The sequence below is a fragment of the Lissotriton vulgaris genome, chromosome 1_1 (genome assembly GCF_964263255.1).
Source record: "Lissotriton vulgaris chromosome 1_1, aLisVul1.2, whole genome shotgun sequence".
NCBI classification, from domain to species: Eukaryota; Metazoa; Chordata; class Amphibia; order Caudata; family Salamandridae; genus Lissotriton; species Lissotriton vulgaris.
In genome coordinates this window covers 1,158,583,678-1,158,595,862 of record NC_141685.1, presented here as the reverse complement: position 1 = coordinate 1,158,595,862, position 12,185 = coordinate 1,158,583,678, and the positions used below count along the sequence as shown (strand labels likewise).

Here is a 12,185-nt window from a genome sequence, read left to right as displayed (position 1 = left end):
TCTGGTGGCAGCACATCGCCAGTGCAGGTAGAGTCAAGAGTGCATATCCCGAAGGACGTAGTCAAGGAGTTCTTTAAGGGGGATGACATAGGACAATGGTTTAGGGCATATGAGGTAGCCATGTCCTCCCACCGGGTCCCTGAAAAGGATTGGGGAGCGGGGTTGTGGGGAAGGTTCCTTAGCGAAGGGAGAGATACCTTGCTAGATTTGCCCGTTGAGAATCAGAGGTCCTATATCCACATGAAAGAAGCTTTGTTGAACAGGTACGGGCTTACCCCTGAAATGTATAGACAGAAGTTTAGGGGATGTACTAAGCGGCCTGGGAATACGTATGTGGAGTATGTGACTTACTTTTGCAGAGCACTGGATGGTTGGGTGAAAGGTAACAAAGTGAATGATTTTCAAGGTCTCTTTGACTTAATTGCATGGGAGCACTTGTCTGATCACTGTTTTCCTGAGTTGCGCCAACACCTGATCGATAGCAAGCTGTCCAACCCGAGGAAGCTTGCTGAGGAGGCGGACCGCTGGCTCAGCACCAGGGTCCACAAGGGTCCCGTGGGAGATTCCGCCAAGAGTGGGCAGGGTCCCCAGCAGAAGAGTGGGGGGGACAAAGGGGGAAAACAGAAAGGGTTCCAAAAAGGCCCCCAAAGTAGTTCCCAAGGGAATCCGCAGCAGGGTTCTCAGCCTCCCCCACCCCCGAAGCAGAATGGGGCCCCGACAGGTAAACCTGTTCCAAAGGGGCCCTTCAATTGTTTCAAATGTGGCGAGCCTGGGCACATATCCAGTGACCCCAAGTGTCGCCTATTTGGAAAACCCGCACCCACTGGTGCTCCGCCCCGACAAGTGACTAGCGTTCACCTGGGAGAAGAAATGATGGTCCCGGGGGTGGAGATCCCGTTCACATGACCCTGGTCTCGTTAGGAGACAGCGAGATGATCCCTACGAACTACCTGCCCTCTAACACTAAAAAATATGGGCAGGTGGTGATCATCAATGGTAAGGAAGCCGAGGCTCTTAGAGACACAGGAGCCAGTGTGACTGCAGTGAGGCAGCACCTGGTGTCTCAAGAGCAGGTTGTACCCCATGCCTACTGTAGGGTTATCAATGCTGATAATTCCGAGAGCCAGTGTCCGATGGCTCAAGTTCCCTTCGAGTGGGGGGGGGTCTCTGGTACTCTGCAGGTCTGTGTGAGAAAAACCATGCCTGTTGACTGTTTGCTAGGGAACGACTTGGAGCACTCCCCTTGGGAAAAGGTGGAGAAAACGACTCACCTGCGGATGGTGGGTCTGCCTGACTGGGCGTGCGTGACCACACTGTCGATGGCAGCCAGTAAGGGTGATCGAGAGGTCCTGGGGCCTGATGGAGAGGCCCAGGAACCGGCCTTAGGGAGAAGGCGCAGGGGGCGCGGGAAACCGGCCCCTGAAGTTCCTACGGTCCAGGAGGAGGCAGACCTTGAGGGGGATGCCCTGGAGCCTACAGGGGAACAGATCGCTGAACTGGGGGACCTGCCTGAGCTGACCCATTGGCAGCAAGAAGGAGGACCCTCCAGGGAGGAATTCTGCAGGGAGCAGAAAGAATGCCCTTCTCTCGTAGGTATGCGGCAGCAGGCTGCAGACCAGGCCAATGGTGTTCAGGCCAAAACACATTACGTGTACTGGGAGAACGACCTCCTGTATTCGGAGCCTAAGGCTGCTGAACCTGGGTCAGCCCGTGTGCTGGTGGTACCCCAGAAGTTCAGAGCCTTCCTACTGGGTCTGGCTCATGATGTGCCTTTAGCAGGACATTTGGGAATGGACAAGACCTATGACAGGCTTGTCACCCACTTTTACTGGCCCCAGATGCACAAGAGTTCCGATACGTATTGCAGAACCTGTCCAACTTGCCAGGCAAGTGGGAAGACGGGAGGGAAGAACAAGGCTCCCCTCCAACCCTTCCCTGTGGTCGGTACGCCATTCCAGCGAGTGGGTATTGACATCGTTGGGCCTCTGGACCCCAAGACAGCCATGGGCAACAGGTTCATCCTGGTCTTGGTGGACCATGCCACCCGGTACCCTGAAGCCATACCTCTGAGGACAGTGACGGCTCCCGTGGTGGGGCGTGCACTGATGGGAATTTTCTCACGAGTAGGATTCCCTCTAGAGGTAGTGAGCGACAGGGGGACCAATTTCACATCGAAGTATATGAAGTCCCTTTGGCAAGAGTGTGGCGTAACGTACAAGTTCACCACACCCTACCATCCCCAAGGTAACGGGTTGGTTGAAAGATTCAACCGAACCCTCAAAGGCATGATCATGGGCCTGGAAGGTCCGATGAGGCGTAAGTGGGACGTCCTCTTACCATGCCTACTGTTTGCATATCGCGAGGTACCACAGAAGTCCCTAGGGTTCAGCCCCTTTGAACTGCTGTACGGCCACCCCGTGAGAGGACCACTGAGTTTGGTAAAGGAAGGCTGGGAGCAATCTCCCAGGAAACCTCCCCAGAATGTATATAGCTACATGCTGGCCTTCAGAAACCAAACCAGGCGCTTCAGACAACTTGCCGAGGCAAATCTGGAAGCGAGCCAGGAGGAAATGAAGCGGTGGTACGATCAGAATGCCACTCTGGTCGAGCTTCAGCCTGGACAAGAGGTGTATGTCTTAGCCCCGGTGGAGCCCTGTGCCCTTCAAGATAAGTGGACAGGACCATTCGAGGTTGTGGAGCGGAAGAGCCCCGTGACATACTTGGTGGACATGAAAACGGCCAGGAACCCTTTGCGGGTCCTACATGTCAACCGCCTCAAGCCCCACTTGCGAAGGTCCGAAGTGGGCATGTTGTTGGCAACCGATGACGGAATGGAAGAGGAGTCAGAGCCTCTACCGGACCTCTTGGTGGCCTGTGAGAAGGATGGGTCAGTGGATGGAGTTAACCTCTCACCCTCCCTGACCGCCGAACAACAGGAGGATTGCCGCCAGTTGCTGGGGCAGTTTCCAGACCTGTTTTCCCTGGTTCCGAGTGTCACAGATTGGTGCGTCCATGATGTGGACACTGGAGACAGCTTACCGGTGAAGCATAAGGCTTACCGGGTGACTGACAGGGTACGGGCCTGCATCAAGGAGGAGGTCTCCAAGATGCTTGCCCTCGGAGTGGTTGAGTCTTCCAGCAGTCCTTGGTCCAGCCCCGTGGTCTTGGTTCCGAAGGCTGCTGCGCCGGGAGCCACACCCGAACTCCGGTTCTGTGTGGACTACAGAGGACTCAATTCAGTCACGAAGACTGACGCGCACCCCATCCCCAGAGCTGACGAGCTCATTGATCGGCTGGGGGCTGCCCGGTTTCTCAGCACGTTTGATTTGACGTCTGGGTACTGGCAGATCGCCTTGACCGATGGGGCAAAGGAGAGGTCGGCATTCTCTACACCAGATGGGCATTTCCAGTTCCGGGTTATGCCATTTGGAATGAAGAATGCCCCTGCCACCTTTCAGAGATTGGTCAACCAGGTGTTGGCTGGACTGGACGAGTTCAGTGCCGCCTACCTGGATGACATCGCGGTGTTCAGCGGCACCTGGCCCGAACACCTGCGACACCTCTGGGAAGTGTTGATGGCCCTGCGCAGAGCAGGCCTCACAATCAAAGCAAGCAAGTGCCAGATTGGGCAGGGTTCAGTGGTGTACTTGGGACACCAAGTTGGGAGTGGCAAGGTAGCCCCCTTGCAGCCCAAAATCGAAACCATCCTGGCTTGGGAACCCCCCAAGACCCAGACTGCAGTGAGAGCCTTCCTGGGGCTCACTGGGTATTACAGGAGGTTTGTCAAGGGCTATGGCACGATCGTGACCCCCTTGACAGAGCTGACTTCGAAAAAGCAGCCCAGGAATGTGATTTGGACTGACACCTGTCAGAGAGCTTTCGACACCCTGAAGACTGCCATGTGCTCGGCGCCCGTGCTCCTGGCCCCTGATTTCTCCAAAGAGTTCATTGTGCAAACAGACGCTTCAGAGCATGGTGTAGGGGCTGTTCTTTCACAGATGACTGAGGAGGGCTTTGACCAACCCGTAGCCTTCATAAGTCGGAGGTTACTTCCACGGGAAAGTAGGTGGAGTGCAATAGAGCGTGAAGCATTTGCTGTGGTCTGGGCGCTGAAGAAGCTAAGACCCTACTTGTTTGGGTCTCACTTCCGAGTTCAGACGGACCACAGGCCCCTCAGATGGTTGATGCAAATGAGGGGTGAGAACCCGAAACTGTTGAGGTGGTCCATTTCTCTACAGAGTATGGACTTTACGGTGGAACACCGCCCTGGCACCGATCACGCCAACGCTGACGGTCTGTCCAGATTTTTCCGCCTTAGTGATGTGGAACTCCCTGGGGAAGGGTAGTTCCCCCCACATTTCAGCTGGAGGGGACACATGTTAGACCTGGCACCTTGGCGTGAGTCTCCCTTCCACTTTTTGCTGATGTGCCTCCGATGTTTTGCTGGTTTTCCGATACTCAGGGCACTGCGCCACGGCTGATCCGTGCCGCAGTGCAAGTGCTCCCTACTGTAACCTGTACATACGATTGGTATCCATGATTGGTGCATTGGATTTACTGTTAGTCCCTAGTAAAGCGCACGAGAGAGTGCCGGGGCTTGTAGATGCCAATACTGCTGGTGGGCCTGCAGCGCTGGTTGCGCCACCCACCAAAGCAGCCGTAAAAGATGTGTCTGGGAACTGCGACCGCAGAACCCGCGTGCGGTCTCGTGCTGTCACGCTAGCTGGGCAAGTGTCCCCACTTGCCCGCACCGACCCTTCCCTTAACTACATATTAGTCACCCCTATGGTAGGCCTGCGGGCAGGGTGCGTTGTAGGTGTAAGGTAGGACAAGCCCTGATGTGCGTGGCATGTCCTGGTAGTGACTTACAACGAAGACCGTATTTCACTACTGAAGGCTACCTGCTCCATTAGGCCAGACTGAGCTGCGAGGATTATTACGACCTATAATCCCCGCAGGCTCAAGGAGCATGGTAGTGAGTCATGTTTAGTATGCCTGAACTCAGGATGATGAGATATTTCTTGTAGACAAGTTTATTTCAATATCCTGGGTTTGCAAATGCTACTTTTAGAAAGTTAGCATTTGCTTGCCTAACCATTTCAGTTGCCTCTGCCAGTATGTGTATCCGACTGTCTGGGATGTGTGAGTGACAGGGCTGGAGGGATGACAGGTGGTGAATGCGCAGATTACACCTTAGTGGGAGGTAGGAGTGCCTCTTGACTCGAACTGTCACTGTGCTCGGCCACCACAATGCTGGCTCCACCCTCCTGGGGAGCGGCGGATGACTCTGCCGGCACCTGGCCCAGGAAGGGCGAAGCCCCCATCAACAAGGTACTCTGGCCACCCCTGTCAGGACAATACTGGCTCCACCTCCTGTGGGGCGTCTGATGCGCCTGCCCCTCACACTGAAAGCAGGAGCCGGAGTACACCCGCCGGGGTACTCCAGAACTGAGAGTGGCTATGCAAAGGCCCCCCTGGCCTGCGAGAACAAAGGAATTGGCCTATAAAAGACGGAGCCCTGCTCCTTGAAAATTAGATCCAGTTTGGGCCACAGAACGACTCTGCCCTACGAGAAGGACCGCGAGAAGACAAGGAAGGGTGCTGACTCTTGCCTGTGTCTGGTGCCTTGCTGCTGAAGGAGAGGAAGACAAAACGACTACGAAAAGACTTTTTGTGCTACTTTGTGCCAAACTCTGCCAAGAGATCTCCGAGGGCTTGGAATTGAACTTGCCCCCTGACCAGCGTCCCAGGACCAGTGGATGCTAACCCCCTTGGAAGAAAGCGACTGCGGGTGCTGACCATCGCCGCAGCACCGACAAAGAGGAAGCTCCTCTAAGGCATCCACACCCTCCCGACCACCGTGACCGGGGCCCAAAGCAACAGCGGAAGCACAGTGAGGACCAGCCGCCGCTGGCCCGAACATCGTGACCACAACTGCGCTGGGAGCCCGAGAGCAAAGTAAAGGAGGGCCCGTCCGGTCCGAGCTATCGAGGCGACTGCATAGCGAGCCGTCCCTCACCTGCAAGGACCGACTATTGCCCTACGAGAATCCACAAGGTCGGTAGCCTGCCCGACAGCCCAGCTGTGAGCCCACAGCTGCATCGACATTTGGCTGGGTACGTCCTGCACTTGGGGACCGTACTGCCACTTGTCACCGCCGCACAGCCGCCGTCTCCAAGGTCGGAGCAGATGACGAAGAGAGGACCGTGCCGCCAGAGAGCACCGCTGCCCCGGACGACCAGTGACCTGCTCGGCCGAAGAGCCGCAACAATCAGCGACACCGGGAAGGCAACGCGACGTGGGACAGATCCCCTGGAAGCCGCTGGCTCCACAAAGAACTTTGTTTAACGCCGGCCTACGGGCCTCACAAGAACTACGATAAGAACTGTGGTAACCTAAAGCTAATATCCTGCAACCGTATCCATAAAGTTATTGACTGTATTCACAAGCCTGCGTAAAGTCTATATAAAGAGATATATTTTTACAAGAATACAGTCTGGTCTCGTTGTGTGGTGGGTTGGTTGTGAAGGTGTACTGTTGCAAGTGTTTAACCCTATGTGCCCCAAAGATTAGCCTACGACTGCTTAAGCCACACTACCTAGAGGGTAAGCAGAGGTTGTCTGGAAGGTAACCCTCAGCCCTGACGAGGAAGAGAGAGTCCCTGCTTGTCGCTAGTGTTGCACTGCGCCAACTAGAGCCTCCCCCTTCCTACAGTCATCATAGGAAAAGATATGGCAGAGGAGTTATTGATTTGAAAGACACGGCAGGACAAGAAGGAGGTGACTTTATTAAAGGGTTGCTTCCTTTCTGGGGCCCAATGGCCAATAGCAGAGACATTAGACAACTAGTTTGTGTTGTTGAGGCTACTATAAACGTAACTTCTGGAGCCTTGAGTAATCTGACAGCCAAACTTCAGGTGGATCGCCTTATGACTTTGCAGAACCGAATGGTTCTAGACATTGTCCTTGTAGATCGTGGAGGAGTCTGTAAATTGATTGGGTCTAGCTGCTGTGTTTACTTTCCTGATAATGCCCCTACGGTATACCAAGCTATCTCCAAGTTAAATATCATCTCCGAGTCTATACATCAGGACACGGGAGATTGGTCTGTGATGGGATGGTTTTGGGGACTACTGTCCACATGGGGATGGAAGATATTAACTTTCCTTGGAATGGTTTTGGCCATCATTTTCTCTTGTTGTCTCTGTGTACAGTGTGGACCTGCCATCTGTGGTCTTTGTGCTACCATGTGTGTCCCAAAGCCTGTGTCACAGAAAACAGAGAATATTAGAATGATGTTACAGCAACAGCTCGATGACCTCATGGCCATTGACATCGACTGAGACTAACTTGAGTCCTTGGTGTTTTGCCTGAGTAATGGCAAAAGGAGGGTCTGAGGTTCTTTGATTTCTGGCTTCGTCCCGTATCTAGCCGCCATTTTGTGTCTTGCCGCCATTTTCTGTTGCTCTCACTCAGGCCGCACGGCGAACGGAGTGTTTTTGCTTTTCCCAGCTGCTGCGTGTCCTTTCAGTTAAAGAGTAACTCCATTGCCCTTGTTTATGAAACCGATGTCAGGGTCTGACCGAGTTCGTTAATCCATGTCTGGGTTGACTGATCCCTGTCTCGACTGGCTATTTGCCTTCTCCTATTCTTTCCTTACATTATCTTATCCGACTGGCCTTCACTATTCTTTCCTTGTATTCTCTTGTTACACAGCTATCCTTTGAGGCACACAAATACGTCCTGCCACCTGCAAATTGGATTGTTGGAACCATCACTGATTAATTTGTTGGCAGGGGTAACACACGGGGTCTGAGAAAGGGTCGTATTTGAGATACTCGATAGCTTGTTTTCCAACTTTTCTCATTGGTCCGTTTTGTATGTGTAAGGAGTGAATTTCGTAAATGTGTTTCCTATAAAAGATTGTGCGCCACGAATTGAAGTGGCAGTCTCCCCAGAACCCACCTTGTGTATAACTTCTGGGATAACTGTACTTGGCTGCAGCTAATAAACCTGGTTTCCACGCTCAACAGAGTGTCTTGTGTCACTGTTCGACAAAGCAGGTGAACTCGGGGATTTAAGGCGTGCCCTGCGCCGCCTGGCCCATAAGGCCCGGTTCTCCACGCCCCTGGCATCCATGAGGCCCTGAGCACCCACCTGGACACGCGCCGTCTTGCACGGCCGCAAGCAGGCTATCACCGCCGCCGCCACGCCCGCAGACGCGCGCCTCACCGGGCACGCCGAGCCCTGTGGGCCCACAAGCAGATCTATCCACCCTGCCTCGCTCAGCAGACGGATGGTCTCGAGTACGCGAATATCGTCGTGCGCAGCCATGATTTTCAGTACACCAACGCTAGACAAGTAAGTCCAACACCACGTGAAAAACCTGCCTGACAGAAAATAAAACACATAACTACAGCGCTCCTATCCACAAGGTCACCAGTACCTAAAATGGTGGCTGGGAAACGCTGACCCCTCATAAATACCCCTTGGGCTATCTTATTCAAATTTGGGCTGCCTTTTGGCTATTCCCCAGGCAGCCCAAAGCAGCGAAATGGCCGCTCTCGTGCTCGCCCCCCTCCCAAATCCGCCCAGGGGTCAGACCTCGCAGGCTCGGCTGCCCCCCAAACCCCCCTTGCCCTGGGCGAGCGCATAATCCAACCGTTGATCCTGTGAGCGCTGAGGACGTCCTAGCGACCAGCTCCTGCACCCTTGCAACTTGCCTCGCTATATGGGGTGCACCCACATACAGACGCACTCAAAGACCATTCCGTGATTTGCCAGCGGCCCAATGCTCAGCATACGGACACTCGTCGCCCCACCCTCCGCCATCCGTGCCAATTCCAAGGATCGATCCCCGGCTAGGTAAAGTGTTGCGTGCACTGAAATGCAAGGAATGAGCACGCAAAAAAGCCACAGGCAGTGGAGGCCTCGCTGGAGAGGAGAGCGCACATCACCCCAGAGGCGGTCCCAAGTTGGGGAACAAGCAGGCCTCGGCAGGGGGGGGGGGCTCAGGGCCACGCAAAGCTGCGCTGCACTGAGCAGCTCCACAACTGTGAACAGCCAACCACATAGACAGACAATGGCTGAACATCCGACTTTGCCGTCTGCAAAATTTTTTATATTTGCAAACCCCACGCCTCCGTGGAGACTGACCTAGCCCTTGGGTCATGCTCCCTTCTCATTCCCTGTCCCCTCTACCCCGGGAATTTGCACGCCGCAGCCCCGGAGCGCCAGGACAGCGGGAATTGCCCAAGATCAGCCCTGCACCCAGGCCGATGTGCTGCACCCCTACCCCTACCCACTGGCACCCTAGACGGTCCCGGCGGCACAGTTCCTGCAAACCGTTGTTGCCGTTGCCAGGAGAGTACAGTCCCGTACCCGCGTCCAAGTTACCCATGCATCAGAGCGTGGGCAAGAGCGCCATGCTAGGGACCAGGCATGGCGCACCCTCTCACCCCCACTCCACCCGAATCAGGCTCCCTGGTAGAGGGACCGGAGCCACGACCAAAGGACGGATGTGGATAGAAATGCCTCCGCATATCACCGCGTAAGCAGCTCCCGGCTGTCTCGGCAGGCCTCCAAACGGCGTAAAGGGCAGCCACGAAGAGGCCGCCAAATGGGCGGTGGGAAGCACTTATACTGCATCCCCCGCCCACCTCTTACCGGAAGTGACGAGGCACTCGGACCCTTAGTGGGTCCCTAAAAACTGGACTGACTCCTGTGCCCTCATGTGGAAATAAGAGTTCCTGCACAGCTGCTTAGACTCATACAGTATATCATGCGTGAACCCTTTGATCTAACATAGTGGTGGCTCCCTCTGTATCATACAGGCCACCCCAAAGAAGTAAAGTATCAGCTTGTGCACTGGCATCTAAACCTTCACTCTTCACGCGCACTTATCGACTACAAACTGCGCAAACTTAGCCCAACACCTCCCATGCAGATCAAGGTAAACCAAAAGACTTTTCAACCATGCACCCAAGACTCTGGTGCAAATCAGAATGCTTTATGGCCCCCAGCAAGGGTACGAAGCGCTGCGTAAAAAGTACTGCAGAATACAATGTGGTGTTCGATTGCAATGTGGATGATGCAGTACTAACTATACTTTGAAATTACAATTGCAGGCTGTTCGTGGCTTAGTAGCAGACTCAGCTTCCAGTGCATTATGGTCATTGAAGTTGTTTATGTGGTATGGTAGTTCCTCACAGTACGCATCAATGCAACTCATTGCTGTCTGTGTAATTATTGGCTTGGATTGTACAGTTACATTACCAGAAGGCACACTATACAGTTAAGGTCTGATTCATAAAGTCATTAACTGTAAACCTATGTTTATAGATGAAAATAGCTCCATTTATGTCTGTCCAAGCAAAAATACCGGGCAGGTGTAAATGGTTTCCATAACTGTATCCCACAACTGCTTGAATTATACAGCAGTAAACTACATGCAGTGGTTGGGAAGTGGGAGGGACAACGATAAGTTTGATTTTAGAGTTTGCACATTTTCACACACCTGGGTTTTATGGCATTTACAAACACATTTCCGACCCTTTACCATCCTGGAAATCGTCAAAAAAATTGAAAGTTGAATGGAAGCGCCCACGAACTGCGTGGGCGCAAGTATTTTATTTCCTCTGAGGTTAAATTGAATTTCCACTTTTCAGCATTTGCTGTATTTTTGACGCTACAGCTGCATCTTTTTAGATTTTGTGGTGCTCAGCAAATCACGGAAACTAGTAAATAAAGACTTTGGTGCCCCTCCCTGAGCAGGTTGAAGTGGCTTTCTTTGCCTTCGTGCAAAAGAAGAAGGATGCTGATATGAAAAATAGGATTCACTGCCCTGGGCGCTGGGCGGGGTGACCATACTGTCATGCCTGAAACCAAGATGATGGCAAGGGGTGTTTTATGATGCATTAGGTATGCAAGAAAGTGGGTGTGACACGGTATAAGAGGCATTTCTTTGCTTGAAGAGAAGCAAACACTCATGGTTTTCCACTACATTGAACCAAGGAAGTCGGACCATCAGAAGCTATTTTTGGTATCGCCTCAGCCTATCAGTGCAGCTTCTGATTAGTGGACAAGTCGAGAGTGCAACAGTTCGAAGACCCCACTGTTGAACCAACCAACAAGCACCATGTCCTTTCGACAATCGGTCCATTCACCTTTCCATCCAGGTGCATTATCCTCTCAACATGTGGCTGGTCCTCCCATCATTGGCTACACCATGGGCAACTTTGATGGCCGCAGGACTGCTACCAGCTCCTTCCCCTTGGTATTTGGGTTGTCCTGCGAGCTGCTGAACAGCCCTATGCCGGTCGAGGCCCCTCAACTTTCAACGTCCTGGGGCAGTGCCAGCGCCCCGATGGCGTGGTCATACCCCAATGAAGGAGACCTCATGGAGGGCAACCGTAGGATGCTGAGCAGGGGCTACAGTGACAGGAGCGACCTGCAGAAGCTCAACGAGCGCTTCGCTTCCTTCATCGAGAAGGTGCGTAGTCTGGAGCTGAACAACACCGAGCTGAGGGGGGAGCTCAACCAAGTGAAGACCTTGAAATCCCAGGGCACCACTAACCTCTTCCAGCGACACCTCAAGAAGCTACAGGAGAAGCTAGACCAGAAGACCAAGGAGCTGAACTGTGTGCTGATGGAGAGGAACAATCTGAAGCAGAGGTGAGGCCTGGTGGGAACCAGGCGGGGGGGGGCTGATGGGTAACCCAGAGAAGAGGAGCAACTTGAAGCAGAGGTGAGGGCCTGGTGGGGACCAGAGAGGGGACTTGTGGATGACCCAGAGAAGAGAGGGGAAGAGGCGCAAACTGAAGCAGAGGTGAGGGCCTGGTGGGGACCGGGGTGGGAGGACAGGTGGATGACCCAGAGAAGAGAAGGGGAGAGGAGCAGACTGAAGCAGAGGTGAGGGCCTGGTGGGAACCAGGGGGGACTGGTGGGTAACCCAGAGAAGAGAGGGGGAGAGGAGCAAACTGAAGCAGAGGTGAGGACCTGATAGGGACTGGGGTGGGGCTGGTGGATGGCCCAGAAAAGAGGAGGAAGAGGAGCGAACTGAAGCAGAGGTGAGGGTCTGTGTGGAGATACCGGGCTGCTGCATGAGGAAGACACCATCATTGCCCATGGGGGCCTCTGTAAGCCACAAATTAACTCCAGTACGCCAGGGCCAGTGGCAGAGTAGCA

The 12,185-nt window shown here is 53.8% G+C and overlaps 1 protein-coding gene across 1 annotated transcript in view; it reads left to right on the top strand.

The window, feature by feature from the left end:
• The first annotated feature begins 10,993 nt into the window (after positions 1 to 10,993).
• The window catches only part of LOC147748846 (uncharacterized), a 295,887-nt gene continuing 294,695 nt past the window's right edge, over positions 10,994 to 12,185 (top strand). The window contains exon 1 of the mRNA XM_086964138.1: positions 10,994 to 11,672. Coding sequence (XP_086820264.1) covers positions 11,137 to 11,672 — 536 coding nt within the window. The 5' untranslated portion in view covers positions 10,994 to 11,136. The remainder of the gene's footprint in view (positions 11,673 to 12,185) is intronic.